We start from the raw sequence: 17,180 nt of genomic DNA, 5'->3' as shown, positions 1-17,180 counted from the left end.
AGTCGGACTCATATAGGTGTGTTCCTCCAAAGATCGCTCTGTAGGATAGCATCTTGCTTATATAAGCTTCGGAACACATTAAGACAGTAGTCATCCTACCATACAGTATCGAGAGTATTGCATCTCCAACGGAGTGGGTTAGTATAGTTACTCTCCTCAGTTCACCACTGGCTTGTTTTCCCAGGTCCTAATTCACGGGATCTCCGATCACATAGGTTGGGTTACTACCATGGCAACTCATGTGGGTCTCATACCCATCTCCCTCGATGCATTATCTATCACAACACGTGATAGCCCTTTCGTAAAGGGATCTGCCAGATTCTTAGCCGTATGGACATAGTCCAACGCTATCACTCCAGAGTTTCTTAATTTTCTGACAGCTTTTAATCTCATTCTTATGTGTTTGTTGGACTTCATGTTGTCCTTTGAACTCTTCACCTTGGTGATGACAGTCTGATTGTCACAGTTCATAAGGATAGCCGGAACCGGTTTATCAACCAATGGCAAGTCCATCAAAAGATCTCGAAGCCATCCTGCTTCAACACCAGATGTGTCTAATGCTGTTAATTCTGCTTCCATTGTCGATCTCGTTAAGATCGTTTGCTTGCAAGACTTTCAGGAAACAGCGCCACCTCCAAGAGTAAACATATACCCAGTTGTGGCCTTCATCTCATCAGCATCAGAGATCCAATTTGCATCACTATACCCTTCAAGTACCGACGGGTCTCCGGTATAGTGAAGTCCATAGTTCATAGTACCTTTCAGATAGCGCATAACTCTTTCAACAGCATGCCAATGTACATCACCCGGTTTGGAAACAAACCGGCTCAGTTTGCTCACAGCAAACGCGATGTCAGGCCTCGTTGCGCTCGCTAGGTACATCAGTGAACCAATGATTTGAGAGTATCTCAATTGATCTATAGCCGTGCCTTTGGACTTTCGAATCAACACGCTAGGATCATATGGTGTTTGAGATGGTGTGCAGTCCGAATATCCAAAACGACTCAACACCTTCTCAACATAGTGGGATTGCAGAAGTGTAATCCCACCCTCATTATCTCTCAGTAGCTTGATGTTCAAGATAACATCAGCCACACCAAGGTCTTTCATCTCAAAGTTCTGAGACAGAAACGACTTGACCTCCTCAATGACTTTGAGGTTGGTTCCGAATATCAGTATGTCATCAACATACAAGCACAGTATAACTCCTTCGCCCCCACCATGGCGATAGTATACACATTTGTCAGCCTCATTAACAACGAAACCAACAGATGTCAGAGTTGTATTAAACTTATCATGCCATTGCTTAGGTGCTTGCTTCAGGCCATATAAAGATTTCAGCAACCTACACACCTTTCTTTCCTGACCATCTATCACAAAGCCATCTGGCTGTTGCATGTAGATTTCCTCTTTAGCTCTCCATTCAGAAAAGCCGTCTTAACATCCATCTGGTGGACGAGAAGACCATGCGAGGCTGCCAACGAGAGTAATACTCGAATGGTGGTCAGTCTAGCCACAGGTGAATAAGTATCGAAGAAATCTTCGTCTTCTTTCTGGTCATAGCCCTTGGCCACAAGCCTAACCTTGTACTTTTCAATCGTACCATCGGGCCTAAGCTTCTTCTTGAACACCCACTTACATCCTAATGGTTTGCAACCATAGGGACGTTCAGTGATCTCCCATGTCCCGTTAGCCATGATGGAATCCATCTCATTACGGACCGCATCCTTCCAGTAGTCAGCTTCTGGAGAGGCATACGCTTCTGAAATAGAAGTGGGAGTATCATCCACGAGGTACACGAAGAAATCATCACCAAAGGTCTTTGCAGTCCTTTGTCTCTTGCCCCTACCAAGGGTTTCCTCGTCATCCTCCTCAGGATTTTCATCATGTGTTTGTTCATAATATTCCATAGGGATGGCAGGTTCAGGAGTCTCCTCAGATTCCTGTCTAGAAGTGCTTTGCATATCTCTCATAGGAAAATATCCTCGAAGAATGTAGCATCCTTAGACTCCATAATTGTACCGACCTTCTGGTCAGGTACCTCAGATTTCACTACTAGAAATCTATAGCCAACGCTGTTCTTAGCGTAGCCCAAATTAACGCAGTCCACAGTCTTGGGTCCAAGCTTACGCTTTTTGGGGATCGGCACATTGACTTTCGCCAAACAGCCCCAAGTACGCAAGTACGAGAGTGTTGTCCTTCTCTTTGCCCATTTCTCATAGGGAGTGATCTCATTATCCTTTGTCGGAACTTTATTCAGGACATGACATGCCGTCAATATAGCCTCCCCCCACCATGCCTTGGATAAACCCGATGTATCTAACATGGCGTTAACCAAATCAGTTAGAGTACGGTTTTTTCCGCTCGGCAACCCCGTTTGACTGGGGTGAATAGGGAGGCGTCCTCTCATGAATAATGCCGTGTTCCGCACAAAAGGAATCAAACTCACTCGAGAAGTACTCTCCACCACGATCTGACCGGACTCGTTTAATTTTCTTTTCAAGTTGATTCTCAACTTCTGCCTTATAGATTTTAAAGTAGTGTAGAGCCTCATCTTTAGTATTTAACAGATACACATAGCAATATCTAGTGGAATCATCTATCAATGTCATGAAGTATTTCTTTCCACCTTTAGTCAACACACCATTCATCTCACAAAGATCAGAATGTATGAGTTCTAATGGTGCCAAGTGTCTCTCCTCCGCGGCCTTGTGAGGCTTGCGAGGTTGCTTAGCTTGCACACATGAAAGGCACTTAGAACCTTTGGCTAAAGTGAAACTCGGGATTAAATCCAACTTGGCTAGCCGCGTCATAACACCGAAACTAATGTGACAAAGACGTGAATGCCAAACTTCAGATTCATTAACATTCGAATGAATATGGTTCACGACTTTATTACAAAAATCTGCGAGGGAAAGGCGGAACATCCCTCCGCTCTCATAACCTTTTCCAACAAAGAGTCCATATTTCGTAACAACTAATTTATTAGACTCGAAAACCAACTTAAACCCTTCTCTACATAGAAGGGAGCCACTAACGAGGTTCTTCTTGATGGCGGGGACATGCTGCACGTTCTTCAGCTGCACGATCCTTCCCGAAGTAAACTTCAGATCGACCGTGCCAACACCATGAACAGAAGCACTCGCGCCATTCCCCATCAATACGGACCCGTGGCCTGTGACCTGGTAAGAAGTGAACAATGAAATGTCAGCACACACATGAACACCTGCACCTGTGTCCACCCACCAATCGGTGGGCTGAAACACTGAAAAAACAGTAAATAAATTACCGTACCCAGATGCACCATTCTCATTGTTGCCACAATCATGTTGACGGACTTGGAGTCCTGTCCTGACTTCTTGTACTTGTTTGGGCACTTGTTGGCCCAATGTTCAACCGAACCACAAGTAAAGCAGCCCTCATCCTTCTTGTTCTTCTTGAAGGTCTTCTTACCCTTCTTCTTAAAGTCGGTATTGTGTTGGACACCGTTCTTTCCCTTGGGCTTGTGGGAGTTGAAGTTCTTCTGGTTCACCATGTTGGCGACAGAAGTCCCTTCGGCCCCTTTTCCGTGCGAGTCCTTTGCCCTTGAATTCTGCTCAACACTCAGATGGCCAATGACATCCTCCACAGAGAATTCACGCCTCTGATGTTTCAGAGTGGTGGCAAAGTTCCTCCAGGAATTAGGGAGCTTAGCGATTATGCAGCCCGCGACAAACTTGCCCGGTAACTCGCACTTAAGAAGTTCAAGCTCCTTAACAATGCATATTATCTCATGAGCCTGCTCCAATGCAGGACGGTTTTCAACCATCTTGTAATCATGGAACTGCTCTATAATATACATCTCGCTTCCGGCATCGGCTGCCCCGAACTTAGATTCGAGCGCCTCCCACAAGTCCTTGGCGACATGCACATGTAAATATGCGTCGACCAGTTTATCTCCGATCACGCTAAGAACTGCTCCGAGAAACACAACGGTAGCCTCCTTGAACGCCTTCTCCTGTTCAGGAGCAATCGTTCCCGTGGAGACACCGGTGACCCAGAACACGTTCATAGCCGTGAGCCATAATGTGGTCTTAGTCTGCCAACGCTTAAAGTATGTACCGGTAAACTTATCCGGTTTCAGTGCAGCGGCAAAGCCACTTGCCGAAAAATTCCTACACATAATAGGTTTTTGGATTGTTGAGTAAATAGGCAATTTCTCGATTAAATTAATCCACGAGTAAATCACTAGCATGGCATTGACACATATGATCGCATACTGATATTCAGTCAAACTAGCACATACTACGCTAATAGCAGAAAGATCTACGTATAACGCTAGCATGGCTAAAACAGAAAACAGTAGGAGCGGGATAAACGAGTTATACCCTCCAGTAGGCCATGCAGAGGCCGCGGCTTTGGTGGCAGCAGTGGCGTCCTCGGCGGCCTTCTTGTCAGCTTCAGCTTTCTCGGCGGCGGCACGTTCGGCGTCGGCGGACGTAGAGGAAGTAGACGATCGGAAGTGAGCAGTCGCGTAATCGCTGCCCAAAAACCTATTTGCCCCTCACCCCGTACAGGAACCAGAAGGGCGTGGTTTCGGAGACCTGCTCTCCCGTCGACCGTGTACGCGGCGGACGGGATGGAGTCACCGGCGGCAGCAGCAGCAAGGGAACGACGGTGGGCGTGGAGCAGATGTGATCTGTTCGTGGCGGCTAGGGTTAGGAGACACCGCACACTTATAGGCGCAGCCGCGTGGAGAGACGTGGGCTCGACCCACGTCCGAGTCCGTGACAGCCTCGTGGCCCAGCTGTCAGAGAACTCTCCGTTAGTGACTGGCAAAAATAAGCGCGTAGATGTGAGCTCGGCTCGGCTCGGCTCAATCCCGCAACCCGCGTCGCGTCGCGTCGCGTCGTGACGAGGCGTGGCGTGGCGAGGCGGGCGGCGGAGGAGGAGTGCGCGAGGGCCTCTTCTCTTCTCAAGCTCCAATAGCATGTAGAAGAGAAACCCTTATAAGGAGGTCCAACTCCTCTTCCACTTCCGGGGTGGGACTAAACTTCCCACTACACCTAGTGCCATATAACCCACATGGGCCCTTAGAGATTTTTCAGAAATTGCTACATGGGCCTAGAGCCCATCTCAAATTTCAGCAAGGTGTAGCCCCTTGCACACCCCGATGAAGCAATCGGTCGTCGAGAAATCCAAACTGAGTGCGACCCATGCCACCCCGACCACAACTACTCCAATGCCGCCAAGACCGACGAGGCATGACGGCGAGGGCGGGCGTGGCCACCGCAAAGGCCACGCTACTTGCGGCGCGTGTACCGACGAGGACACGGCGGGCTCTTCAGCCGCCCACACACACATCACCATCATCATGCATGGAGAACACGACGCGAAGACGACGAAGACGACCACACTGCTCAATCGGAGGTTTCTCGCGGAGCAACCCGCGGGAGTAATTAACCGCAATCGCTACAGTCAGGCTGGCCACGCTAGTAGGCCACAGAGTGCATTTGTTTTCTTTATGGGATCTTGTAATTTTATTACTCCAGTGAGATTAATGAAATACTCGTTTCCTGTAAAAGTTTTCTTTGTATACTACGGTACACTGGCACGCCCGCATATTTACTTTTCCCTTTCCTGGCGCAAGAGAGAAATACACTCCCCTTCCCTTCTCGCTGAGTCCTAGATATTTTTCTCGTGTCAAACACTTTCTTCATTTCTTCCGAAGAAGATTGATTCACGTTTCACTGAACAGAAAAGCTGCCTGTATGCACTAAAAATTGAACCCAAATAGGCTTCGTAAAACTGAACCAAAAGTAGCCTCGTGTGCACACATTCAGCAGTTATTAAGCTTCCTTACCAACGTGTGCTGTGAAACAACTAGGTTACACAGTGATACAAAACTTTAGGACGTCGATAACTGCCACACGTGTGGCAAGAAGGGAGACGCACCACACGTCTCTAATGCAAACAGATTGCCACGTCATCGCATGCATGCATGTATGAATCTTTTTGGATTTTCAGTTTTTTAAATGTTTTATCTCTTAAACGAAAAATCCGATTGAAGATCCGTTTTCACCATTAAATCTCTCGCGGCGAGATGTTCGAAACTAGATCCCATGTTGATATGTTTTGATGAATTTTTTTTATTAAAAGTTACAATGTCTATTGCATATGAATTACCATGATGTTTACACTGAAGTTGCCATGATATGTTTCAGCTATTTTCTTCTACATTTAAAAGTAAATTTTGACATTTATAAAACGGGGAATTAAGAAACTAGACTTGCCATCAACCATAAACTAAAATTGCCATGATACATGCACGTAAAATTGCCATGGTTCATACAAAAAATAATTTTCATGGTCAAAGTACTGAAGTTGCCATCATCAAAATACTAAAATTGCCATGATCTACAAACTAAAATTGCCACATGGCAACTTTAGTTTAAGCCCTATGGCAACTGCAGTGTAAACATCATGGCAACTTCTGGGCAAAAAAAAAATTTCGTCGAAACATATCAACATGGGTCTAGTTTTGAAGATCTTGTCGAGACGGATTTAATGGTGAAAACGAATTTTTAGTTCACTTTTTTATTTAGGAGATACAACATTTTTAAGCCGAAAACCAAAAAGATTCATGTTAACGTCATCTATTCATACGTGGCAAAATGAGTAGTGATGGAGGCGTGCCGCCCACACGCGTGGGCGTTAGCTTTTTCCAAACTTTTTGGTAGCAGCTAGGTAATGGATCTGTTGTGCTGATTTCAATGGATTGTGCTTAGATTTTTGGATTTCTCTTTTAGCGGCCCGAGGACAAGGTATGTGCCCCCTCCCCTGGTCATTTGCATATACCATTAACTACGTTGGATTAGTATAATTTTCAACCCATTTGAATTAAGAGATGGACTTGCCGCTGGTGGTGCTTACACAAACTATTTTTTATGCTACTTTTCTAAAGAAAATTCAGGCATATCTTCAAGCCGGATTAAGATTACACGTGCAACATTCAAGTATATCTTCAAGCCGGATTAAGATTATATGTACGTTGCACGTGCGCAATTACTAGTTATGAAAGGGTATGTGTTAATCTCAACGGCCGATGTGTTTAGGAGGGGATACCAAAGCAGAAGTGTTCTTGAAAACATTTTGAGTCAATAAAATGTTTTCAGTCCTCAAAAAATAAAAATAAAAACATTGATGGCCGGCGTGCAGACCGTGGGTTACCATGAAGCTAGATTGGGCGGCGACAACAGACAAGTACTTGTTGGCAGCGATGCATCCGTGCTGGAGCTATCGATCGATCCGTCGCAAGTTTTGTTCTTTTCGTTGTTAACAGGCACGGCAAGTCTGCATCGGAGCTGGAAACAAAACCGGCAAGCTGTTTGTTTATCTATTCTTAGGATTAGCCATAATGGGTAGTAACATGCCTATGTTACTGAAGAGGAACATATGTGTGTTAACATGCAATACTTTATTTATTAGGCTATAGGCTCATTTTGACTTGATATATGTGATGTTACTCATGCTACTAGCAAATAGCTATGTTATCACATGCCTATCTTTCTTCATTTATTGCTTGTCACATGATATATTTTATCTATATATGTGTGATGTTACTATCTATTTTACTCCCACCGTGGATAGTCTAATGCGTCAAACCGAGACACCTCCGTACTAGTAGTGAACTTAGTCCATGTCTTTTTTTTGGGGGAACTTACTCCATGTCAAAACAAAAACAAAAAAACTTTTTTACTCCTTATCATTGTTTGTCTCAACCTTCAGACCAGTAAGTACACGCCATTGGCCATCCTGTATTCTGTCGTTTCATGATGAGTTCTTCTATGGGAATTTTTACTGCCTCCAGCATATAATATACTAATAGCTGCCTGCCGCCAACACTCGAAGTCATCGGCGATACTAGATACTGATCCTCACGGCAGTAGTGTATATACCAAGTCAAGACTCGAAGTCATCGTGCTAGCTGTAAATAGGAAGCGTCAGGGAAAGTTGGCCACGCCGGCCATCCGGCCCGCCTCTTGTGCTCGATAGCTACGTGGTACGTTTTTTCTTTTGTTGCATGGAAGCTACGTGGTACGTACCGACACGTACTTCACGGACGGAGCAGTATATATGGAGTACAATGGCCTCTATCTATGTAGGCCAGTTCAAGTAATTTATACCCAATCAAGTAAGTACTCAACCTCACGCATGGAGTCGCAGGCAACTGGGCGCATGCTCGCCTTCGTCTCGTTGCTCACGATATGGAGCATCGCCGTCCACGTTTCATTGCCGGCCGCGGCGGCGCATGCGCCGGCGCGAGTCGGCGTGGTGGTGGACCTGACGAGCGACGTGGGGAGGAAGAGCCTCACCTGCATTTCCAAGGCTCTGAACGGGTTCTACCTCGAGCATCCGAGTTGCGCCAAGCTGGTGGACCTACGCGCGAGGGATTCGGCCGGAGAGGCCGTCAAGGCGGCGCACGCCGGTAAATTTAACGTTCAAGCATATATATATATATATATATATATATATATATTTGTCCTCAGCTTTGTGTGCCTACAGTATCACTCACTCTTTAATTAGGAGTTTGGGCCAAATTTAAACATGCCATACAGCTCCAAACATAAAAAACAAGATGCCCCGGATGATGGCGGGGGAACCGAGATGTGTCGTCCTGCCTCCACTGGCCGGGTAGAGGAGGGCATACCGATTTGTTCTCTCTTTCTCTATACACAAATTAGGATTTTAGGCACCAGGAGGGGAATTTCGCCCGGTTTTTTCCCCTCCTGTTGTGAAGCAAACCAAATTAAAAGTTCTTGAACTTTGGAAGTTTGAAATTTCTGAGCTTCCAAATTGAAAAGTTCAAATCCCTGAAGTTGAAATTTCAAAATCAAAAGTCAAATGTTCGAAAATCTCAGGAGTTTTTTTTAATTATGGAAGTAGGTCCAAGTCTTTCAGAAATAGTACTGTACTATTTTCTTTGAAGGCGCCGAACAAGGAAAACTTGCCAAAACATAGTGTGCAAAATACAGAAATTCATCAGAACGAAAAAAAAATATATCTTGTCTCAAAAGTGACTGCGCCTCGCTTTTTTTTGCGGGGAATTTCAGAGAGCTTTATTTAACAAAAGCATTCGCCGAACAGTCAGCCAACAGGCTGCTGATCAGGAAGCTTGGGGTCATCTCGAGCCAGCTTTCAGTCACATTAAGCATGCTCGCACACTTAGCACAAAGATGTGCAGGACCGTTTGCCGCTCTTATTACATGCTGAATTACAAAAGATGAAAAATTAAGAGAGAGCTCTCTAATTTCTGCTAAGATAGGTGCTACAACCGAGCGATCGTCGTAGCGATTGTTCCAGAGGTTAACTGCCTCTAGACAGTCTGTCTCGAGGGTGACCTCCGTGAAGCCCCTCAGACGAGCAAAGATCACACCCTCTTTCATGGCTTGGACCTCAGCAATTAGTGGGTCCGAGACCCCCATGTACGGCTTGCACCAAGCTCCCAAAAAGGCCGAACACGATCTGGCAACCCCTCCAATACCCGCTATACCGTCAGCAGAGTTGATCGAGGCATCTGTATTGATCTTGATGATATTTCCATCGGGGGGGTTGCCAACCATAACCTGGTAATACAATGATATGCTGCTTGGGGAGTTCTAGCAACGCTAGATCTTCTCTGGTTCGTCTCACCGAGCTAGCAGGATCGATCTTCACCTCATCATGTATCCATCTATTACGTGACATCCAGATGGACCACATAACAGTGATGATTATAGCGCGTTCTTTCTCTGAGAACCGTTGTTCACATAGTATATCTCTTGCCCAAGTATCTGGATGGAGTCGGGGTAGAGAGATTTCAAACAACAATCGAGCTTCCTCCCAGAACCGGCGGGCGTGAGAACAATGGATGAGTGCATGCGTGAGGTCCTCCTCCATTGCTAAGCAAATCTTGCACATGCTCACCTCCTTTATATGTCTCCGTTTAAGGGTGCATTCATCATGGATTATGCCCCTAACGACTCGCCACCAAAAAACCCTCACCTTGGGCACAACCTTGAGTTTCCAAAGAGAAGTCCACGTCTGTTCTTCTGTCGTTGATGGTCCCGTTACCTGCCCTTCCTCTATAGCTACACGCTCTTTTTGATTCACGAGAGCACGGTAAGCCGATTTAACAGAGTATATTCCTGATGCGCCCAGGCAAGAAAATCCTCACCTCCACCTCGCCGAATTGGAATGTTCAGTATGGCTTCGGCATCAGGTGCAATGAAGGTGTCTCGCACAAGTTCCCGGTTCCATGTCCAGTTTGTTGTATCAATCAAGTCGCTAACCATCTGAACATGTGTATTAGCCGGTTTGAATATTGGCGACATTGTTGCTGTAGACGGTATCCATTTATCCTCCCAAGCCAAGATGGATGTTCCATCACCAACTCTTTTCACCAATCCCACATTGAGTGCTTCACGGCCGGCAATGATCGCTCTCCATGTGGTTGAGGCAGACTTCGGAATAGTGGCATGCATGAAGTCTGTATCATGAAAATATCTGCTCTTCAAAACTCTGGCACATAAGGAGTTAGGATCTGTCATTAATCTCCACCCGTGCTTCCCTAAAAGTGCCAAGTTGAACTGTCGTAAGTCACGGAATCCCATTCCGCCCTTAATTTTTGGTGTAGCTAACTTATCCCAAGCGATCCAATGAAGAGATTTCCTGTCCAGTGAGCTCCCCCACCAGAATTTGGCCATGCTTGAGGTTAAGTTTTTGCACACTTTCTTCGTCAGGAGGAAGCAACTCATGCTAAAAGTCGAAATAGCCTGAACAATTGACTTTAGAAGCGTTTCTCTGCCTGCACATGCAAATAGTCTCTCCGACCATCCGCTCATGTGACCCCTGGCGCTTTCCCCAATGTGATCGAAGGTACCGCTGGTAATGCGACCGACCGCTGTGGGAAGACCAATGTAGCGTTCTGAAAATGCTTCAACATGCACAGCCAGAAGTTGTTTCAAATGATGCCTGAGTGTCTCAGGTGTGTTAGGAGAAAAATAAATGGAGCTTTTACTTCTGTTCACACACTGACCTGAGGCCTCACCATAGATTCGAAGAATTTCATTCAATCTACTAGCATTGTCTGTATTCGCACTGATGAAAATGAGACTATCATCGGCGAAAAGAAGATGATTCACCCACGGGGCTCTGAAGTTAGCACGGATTCCTCGGTCGACATTGCCATAGAACTTCAAGAGAGAAGAAAGGCCCTCGGCACATAATAAAAATAGGTATGGCGACACTGGATCACCTTGCCGAAAGCCTCTGGAAGGGGTGAAATTAAAAAGGTAGTAACTCCCCATTGACACGAACAGAGTAGCGGACTGAAGTTACACACTTCATAATTAATCTGACCAAGGTAGCACCGAAACCTAGCCTCAGCAACATGGCCTCCAGAAAATGCCATTCTACCCGATCATACGCTTTCATCATGTCCAACTTGATTGCACATATAAAATTCTTTCCTTTCTTCCTTCTTTTCATCGTGTGAACACTTTCAAATGCAACCAATACGTTATCTGTGATCAAACGACCCGGAACAAAGGCACTTTGCTCTTCACTGATAATATCATCCATGCAAGGTCTCAAACGATTTGTGAGAGCCTTGACAGCAAGTTTATAGAGCACCTGACACAATGCAATTGGACGATATTGTGTGATATTTCGTGGGTTACGTACCTTGGGGATTAGAGTTCTCAAGGTGTCGTTCAGACCCGACGGTAGCTCGCCACCGTTCAGAAATTCAAGCACCGCCGGAATGACCTCATGCTGAAGTAGCTTCCAGTGGCGCTGAAAAAATCCTGTTGTAAATCCATCGACACCCGACGCTTTTGATGGCGCCATTTGAAATAATGCCTTGTGGATCTCAGCTGCCTCAAACGGCTTCTCCAGGAGTTGATTCATCTCCGGAGTGACCCGAACTGGTACATGCGATAATAGCTCATCCATATTATTGTGTCCTTGGGAGGTATAGAGAGCTTGGTAAAATGCATGCACCTTTTCTTTGTCCTCATCGCCATTCACACAAGTGGAGCCATCAGATCTCTGAAGATTAGAAACTCTATTTATGCGCTTCCGTTGCTTCGCCTGTGCTTGGAAATAGGCCGTGTTACGATCCCCTTCCTTCAACCAGGGAACGCGAGATCGTTGTTTCATCCATATTTCTTCCAATGAAAGTGCCTCTCTGAGTTTTGTCATAATTCGTTTCTCCTCCTCAGTCGGGCCCCGACCAATGGATTGCTCCCGTAATCTAGACAGTCGTTTCCTCAACTGTCGGACTGTCCTTGAGAGACAGCCAAATTCACGTGCCCCCCATGGCGCAAGATGACGTTGCAATGCGCCTAAGGAGTCCAGTATGCCATGCAAACCTGGCGCCCGGGGTTGATTTCTCCAGGTCTCCGCTACCAGTTGCTCATAGTCGCTATGAGATTGCCAAACATTCTCATACCAAAAGGGTTTAGGTACATGAGAGTTGCTTCCGATCGCATGATGGCGAAATTCAGCAACTACAAAACAGTGATCGGACTCCGTCGCACAAACATGCCGCACTCTCGTGTACTCATAGAATTGTCTGAATTCTTCATTGGCAAAAGCTCGATCAAGACGGGCTTAACGTTTGCATCTCCCGACTGTCGGTTATCCTAGGTGTAAGGGACACCGGTCCAACCCAAGTCCTAGAGAGCACAATCATCTGTGACTTCCCTAAAAGCGCTCATCTGCCACTCCGGCCGTTCTGCCCGGCTGAAGTGTTCCTCAACATACAAGGTTTCGTTGAAGTCACCCATACAAAGCCAGGCCGAATGTGGTATGTCGTATAGTGTTCGAAGAAACCGCCAGCTATGTCTTCTGTCCTATGCACTTGGTGCACCATAAAATCCGGTAAATCGCCACTCCACCGAATTCGGGGAATCCTTCCGCACCACAACATCAATGTGGTCGGAACTATAGTTCTTTAGCTCAACTAAAACATCCTTAGACCAGAACAAGCCTATCCCTCCGCTTAGGCCAGCACTGTCCACCGCAAAGCTTCCAACAAAACCCAAGGTTTGTTTCAGACTCTCAACACGTTTCCCTCCAATCTTCGTCTCAGTGACAAAGAGGGGAACAGGACCTTCCTGCTTCACAACACTGCGAAGCTCGCGAACTGCCTCGGGGTTCCCAAGCCCCCGGCAGTTCCAGCTAATGACATTCATTGGGACGGGCAGGGCTGACCTGCAGCCGCTGCCGATGATTCTGAGTTGGTTGGTGTAGGTTTCTTTTTCTTTGACTCTCTCGTTATGCCATCATCCTCGTCCTCTGTCCCCTTATCCTCTAGGGTCGTATTAACCAACACATCCGCATCCGAACCATGAGCCTGGTCCATTAGCAGCGGTAGCTCAACCCGGCGATACACTTGTGCAGGTGGCCCTCCCTTCCTTTTAGGTGCAAAATTGCGTTTCATTGGTGAGGTCACCTCAGGCTCTTTTGCTGCCGAGCTAGAATTCCTTGTCTCTGCCTTGCTAGACTTGGTCTGTTGTGACTTGGTGGAACTCTCGCTTGACGCCGTCCGCTTCTTCTCCTCCGGTGGCCGCAGCCCTTTGCCAAACGGCAGATCGCCATGCCCATCTCTAGTGCTGGGGGTCGGACAGTAAAGATCAGAGTGGCCCAAACGGCCACACGAAAAACAAAAGTGGGGGATGTTTTCATATTGGATGTCATACGGGTCAGTGCTCCCCCTCCTTGCCGATTCAATAAGGATCCATCTCCTCAACGGCTTGGCCACATCTAGTGTAACTCGGGCGCGCAGGTAGCCACCACCATGATCAAAGTGGATAGAAGTAGCCTGTTTATCAATTTGCTTGGCTATAGCATTACCCCACTCCTCACCTCGCAGGTTGGAGGGGAGGTTTACTACCCGTGCCCATACCTGCAGCTTGTCAAATTTGAGCTCTGACGGGCACATGTGTTCTTCAAATTCAGACAAAATCACAGCGTGTTTATTGATATGCCAAGGCGATCCATCCCACACGCGATCTCGATCCCGCTGCGTAGCAAACTCCGCAACGAAAGTGTTTTCCCCTACATTGTGGAAATTCACCCCCTTAGGGTTTCCCCATGCAGGCCGCAGGGCACTAGAGATGGTGTTGATGTGCAGAATATTGCGGTTTAGAACTTTTCCGGCCACCATCCACTTCTCCGGCGCCCCTTCAACGCGATCGTCCAGTACCAGCGGCGTCGCCTCTTCCTCTGATATGTCAAGTTTTCCGAGCTGCTCCTCGAGGCGCGTCCTTGCAGACTTGGGGGACAGGGCCCCCGATCCCCTCCCGCCGCCATGGCCGGAGCTTGAAGCCATCTCCGGCCGGCGAACCTTGCTGCGCCCCGCCGATCCCTTCGGCGGCCGCCGTCAGTCTCCGCGAAACCCTAATCGCCTGATCGCCTAAGCGGGCTCAAGGGGTTTTCCGGAAAAGTGGGGGTTTTCCAGCATGACTGCGCCTCGCTTGGTGGGCGGGTGACCGCCAATTAGGTTCACCCTAGAGAAATACTATCTTTCAAGCCGTTAAGCGAATTCACCACACGCTTGCAGTCCCTCACTTGGACGTGAAGCTTCGATACAATACACTAGTTAGACCAATTTGTTGGCTAATTGTTTCTAGAACATGCTTTTGATTGGCAATTTTTGTGATGCGTTTGAGCTTTGCAGCCGAGGACCTCATCAAGAATGACCAAGTGCAAGCCATCATCGGGGGCCCTCAGCCACTTACCAAAGCAGATCACGGCATACACCTAGCCCAGAACAACCATATTCCATTTCTCTCGTACAACATTTCCCCAATATCATGCGTCTTCTGGCTTGAAGAAACTGCAACGGCTTCCGTAGGCCATCCGAAGATTGGATTTACATTTGGATCAAGTGACAGTATGATATTTCTTTACCCAAAAACCGTGCGAAGAAATGACATGAAACTAGATACACAAAATTCTAGTCAAGATTGCGAAGGGCAGACAGTGTTGAAGATTGCCGTGCCACTAAAAAATGGTTTTCATGAATTTGTGGAGGTTACTGGTCCTATTTCTGAGAAACAAAACATCACTGGCTATAGCATTGATATCTTCGAGGCAGCTATGAGGACTCTACATCCTGTTCCATGCTATGAGTTTATTGTTTTTGACGGTCCTTATGATGAACTAGTAGGCAATGTGTCTTTGGGGGTGAGGCTTACTCCTACACACTTTCATCTCATCTTGTTTTGTTAACATTTAAATATTTTTTTGAAACTAAATACATTTGAATCTTCCTAAATTTGTGGGGGATAAACAGGTGTATGATGGTGCAGTAGGCGATGTGACCATAACCGCGCAACGAGTTACAGTCGCAGACTTTACGGTGCCATACACACAGTCTGGTGTGTCTATGCTTGTGCTTACCGAGGATGAACCAAACACCATTAGTTGGACATTTGTAAAGCCATTGAGTAAGAATCTTTGGTTTGCAACTATTGCCTTCTTATTCTATACTGGCTTTGTTGTGTGGATGATTGAACTACCCACAAATCAGGAGTGCCAAGGATTAAGTTTGACACAGTGTAGCACTGCCCTCTACTTTGTTTTCTCAACCTTGACGTTTTCTCATGGTTAGCACATCAACCTAAAACTTCTAACGATACTTGATGCCTTATCAATGTATCATTGTTTCGTTACCATAGTTCTATGATAACATAATTTTCTGGCTCTTCCTTACACAGGTCAAAGTATTAGAAGCCCCTTGACAAAAATTGTTGTGGTGATATGGTGCTTTGTTGTGTTGATTCTAGTACAGAGCTATACAGCTAGCTTGTCATCCATGTTGACTGCAAAGCGGCTCCGCCCTAGGGTGTCAAATCTAGACCAACTTCAACGGAACGGCGACTTTGTAGGATACCAAGATGATTCATTTGTGCGGTCCTTCTTGATAAATCGTCATAATATCAGTGAAAGTAGGTTAAGAAACTACAGCACCAAAGAAGAATATGATGTTGCTTTAAGGAAGGGGTCCAAGAATGGAGGGGTGTCGGCCATCGTCGATGAGATCCCATATTTAACTTCTTTCATCTCTGATAGTCGGTACAAAAAGGACTTTATGATGCTTGGGTGCATATACAAGACCCCTGGATTTGGTTTTGTAAGCTTCTCAGCCTACCTTGATATATTCATGATTACTCCATGATGCTTGTGTTTCATTCTTGGGAGTACTTTCTAACATCATGTTTTTATGGTCAGGCATTTCGTCAAGGTTTTCCGCTAGTACATAACCTTTCTACTGCAATCCTAAACCTAGCAGAAGGGGTTAGTGGTTCACAAATAGAAGTTAAATGGTTCGGCACAACTTTACCATCGATTGGTGCTAGCACAATTTCTGAAAGTGATTCTGCGCCTCTCACATTACAAAGCTTCTCCGGACTCTTTGTGATCACTGGATCCATTTCAACTCTTATGCTACTGATAGGCATTGTGAAGTTGTTTAATGACAAAAGCAACACCTCTAGAAACACTCTTCGTGACCAACCCCTTGGTGAAGCTAGCAATGATGATACAAATCGATACAATAGTGACGAGGATTCCCATTCGATACGAATGAGTGTGGGCAACAACCCCGACCCTGACCAACAACCTCTTCGTGAAGTTAGCAATGATGATTTCCAAGGTGTCCACCGGGAAGGTGGAAATGATGGGGGTGCCCAGCCTGATCTAATGGAGCAGAATGGCATGCACAATGGCTCTATGCCTGCAGGACACACTCAGATTGAGATGAGCAATGTCTGAGATGAAGGGAAGCGCTAGATGCTCATGAGTACTTCTCTTATCATTGAATCAATGTCCACAATCAATATCTTATAAGTTCTTTAATTCCATTGTAAATACATGATGATTAGGACATACATATACTAAAAGGTTGTGTCCATTTCTAGTTGGTGCAGAATCTGGGAAGTAAAACTCCCTTCCATTTTTTTTGCCTTGGGTCATTGATTAGGCATGCAATTGTGCAACGTGACTATCCAGGTTCAATTCTTAAAATTGACAGGTGATCCACAAGGGATCTTCCCATTTATTGAGGATCAAGCTTGATGTGTAATCTGAACACTCCTCTAGATAAAATCTTGGTACTCGTCAAAAAAATCTTTAAAGACCAGGCTTGTTGT

At 46.1% G+C, this 17,180-nt stretch overlaps 1 protein-coding gene across 1 annotated transcript; it reads left to right on the top strand.

Moving 5' to 3' along the window:
- Positions 1-8,193: 8,193 nt before the first annotated feature.
- Positions 8,194-16,803, top strand: LOC123170909 (glutamate receptor 2.9-like). Its single transcript, XM_044588626.1, has 5 exons — positions 8,194-8,467; positions 14,705-15,213; positions 15,323-15,635; positions 15,747-16,162; positions 16,261-16,803. Exons 1-5 carry the CDS (start codon positions 8,194-8,196, stop codon positions 16,801-16,803), a joined length of 2,055 nt encoding a protein of 684 aa, XP_044444561.1.
- Positions 16,804-17,180: the final 377 nt, after the last annotated feature.

This window comes from Triticum aestivum, chromosome 7D (assembly GCF_018294505.1).
Source record: "Triticum aestivum cultivar Chinese Spring chromosome 7D, IWGSC CS RefSeq v2.1, whole genome shotgun sequence".
NCBI lineage: Eukaryota > Viridiplantae > Streptophyta > Magnoliopsida > Poales > Poaceae > Triticum > Triticum aestivum.
Note: the sequence above shows the minus strand (reverse complement) of the source record. Positions and strands in the feature narration are given on the sequence as shown.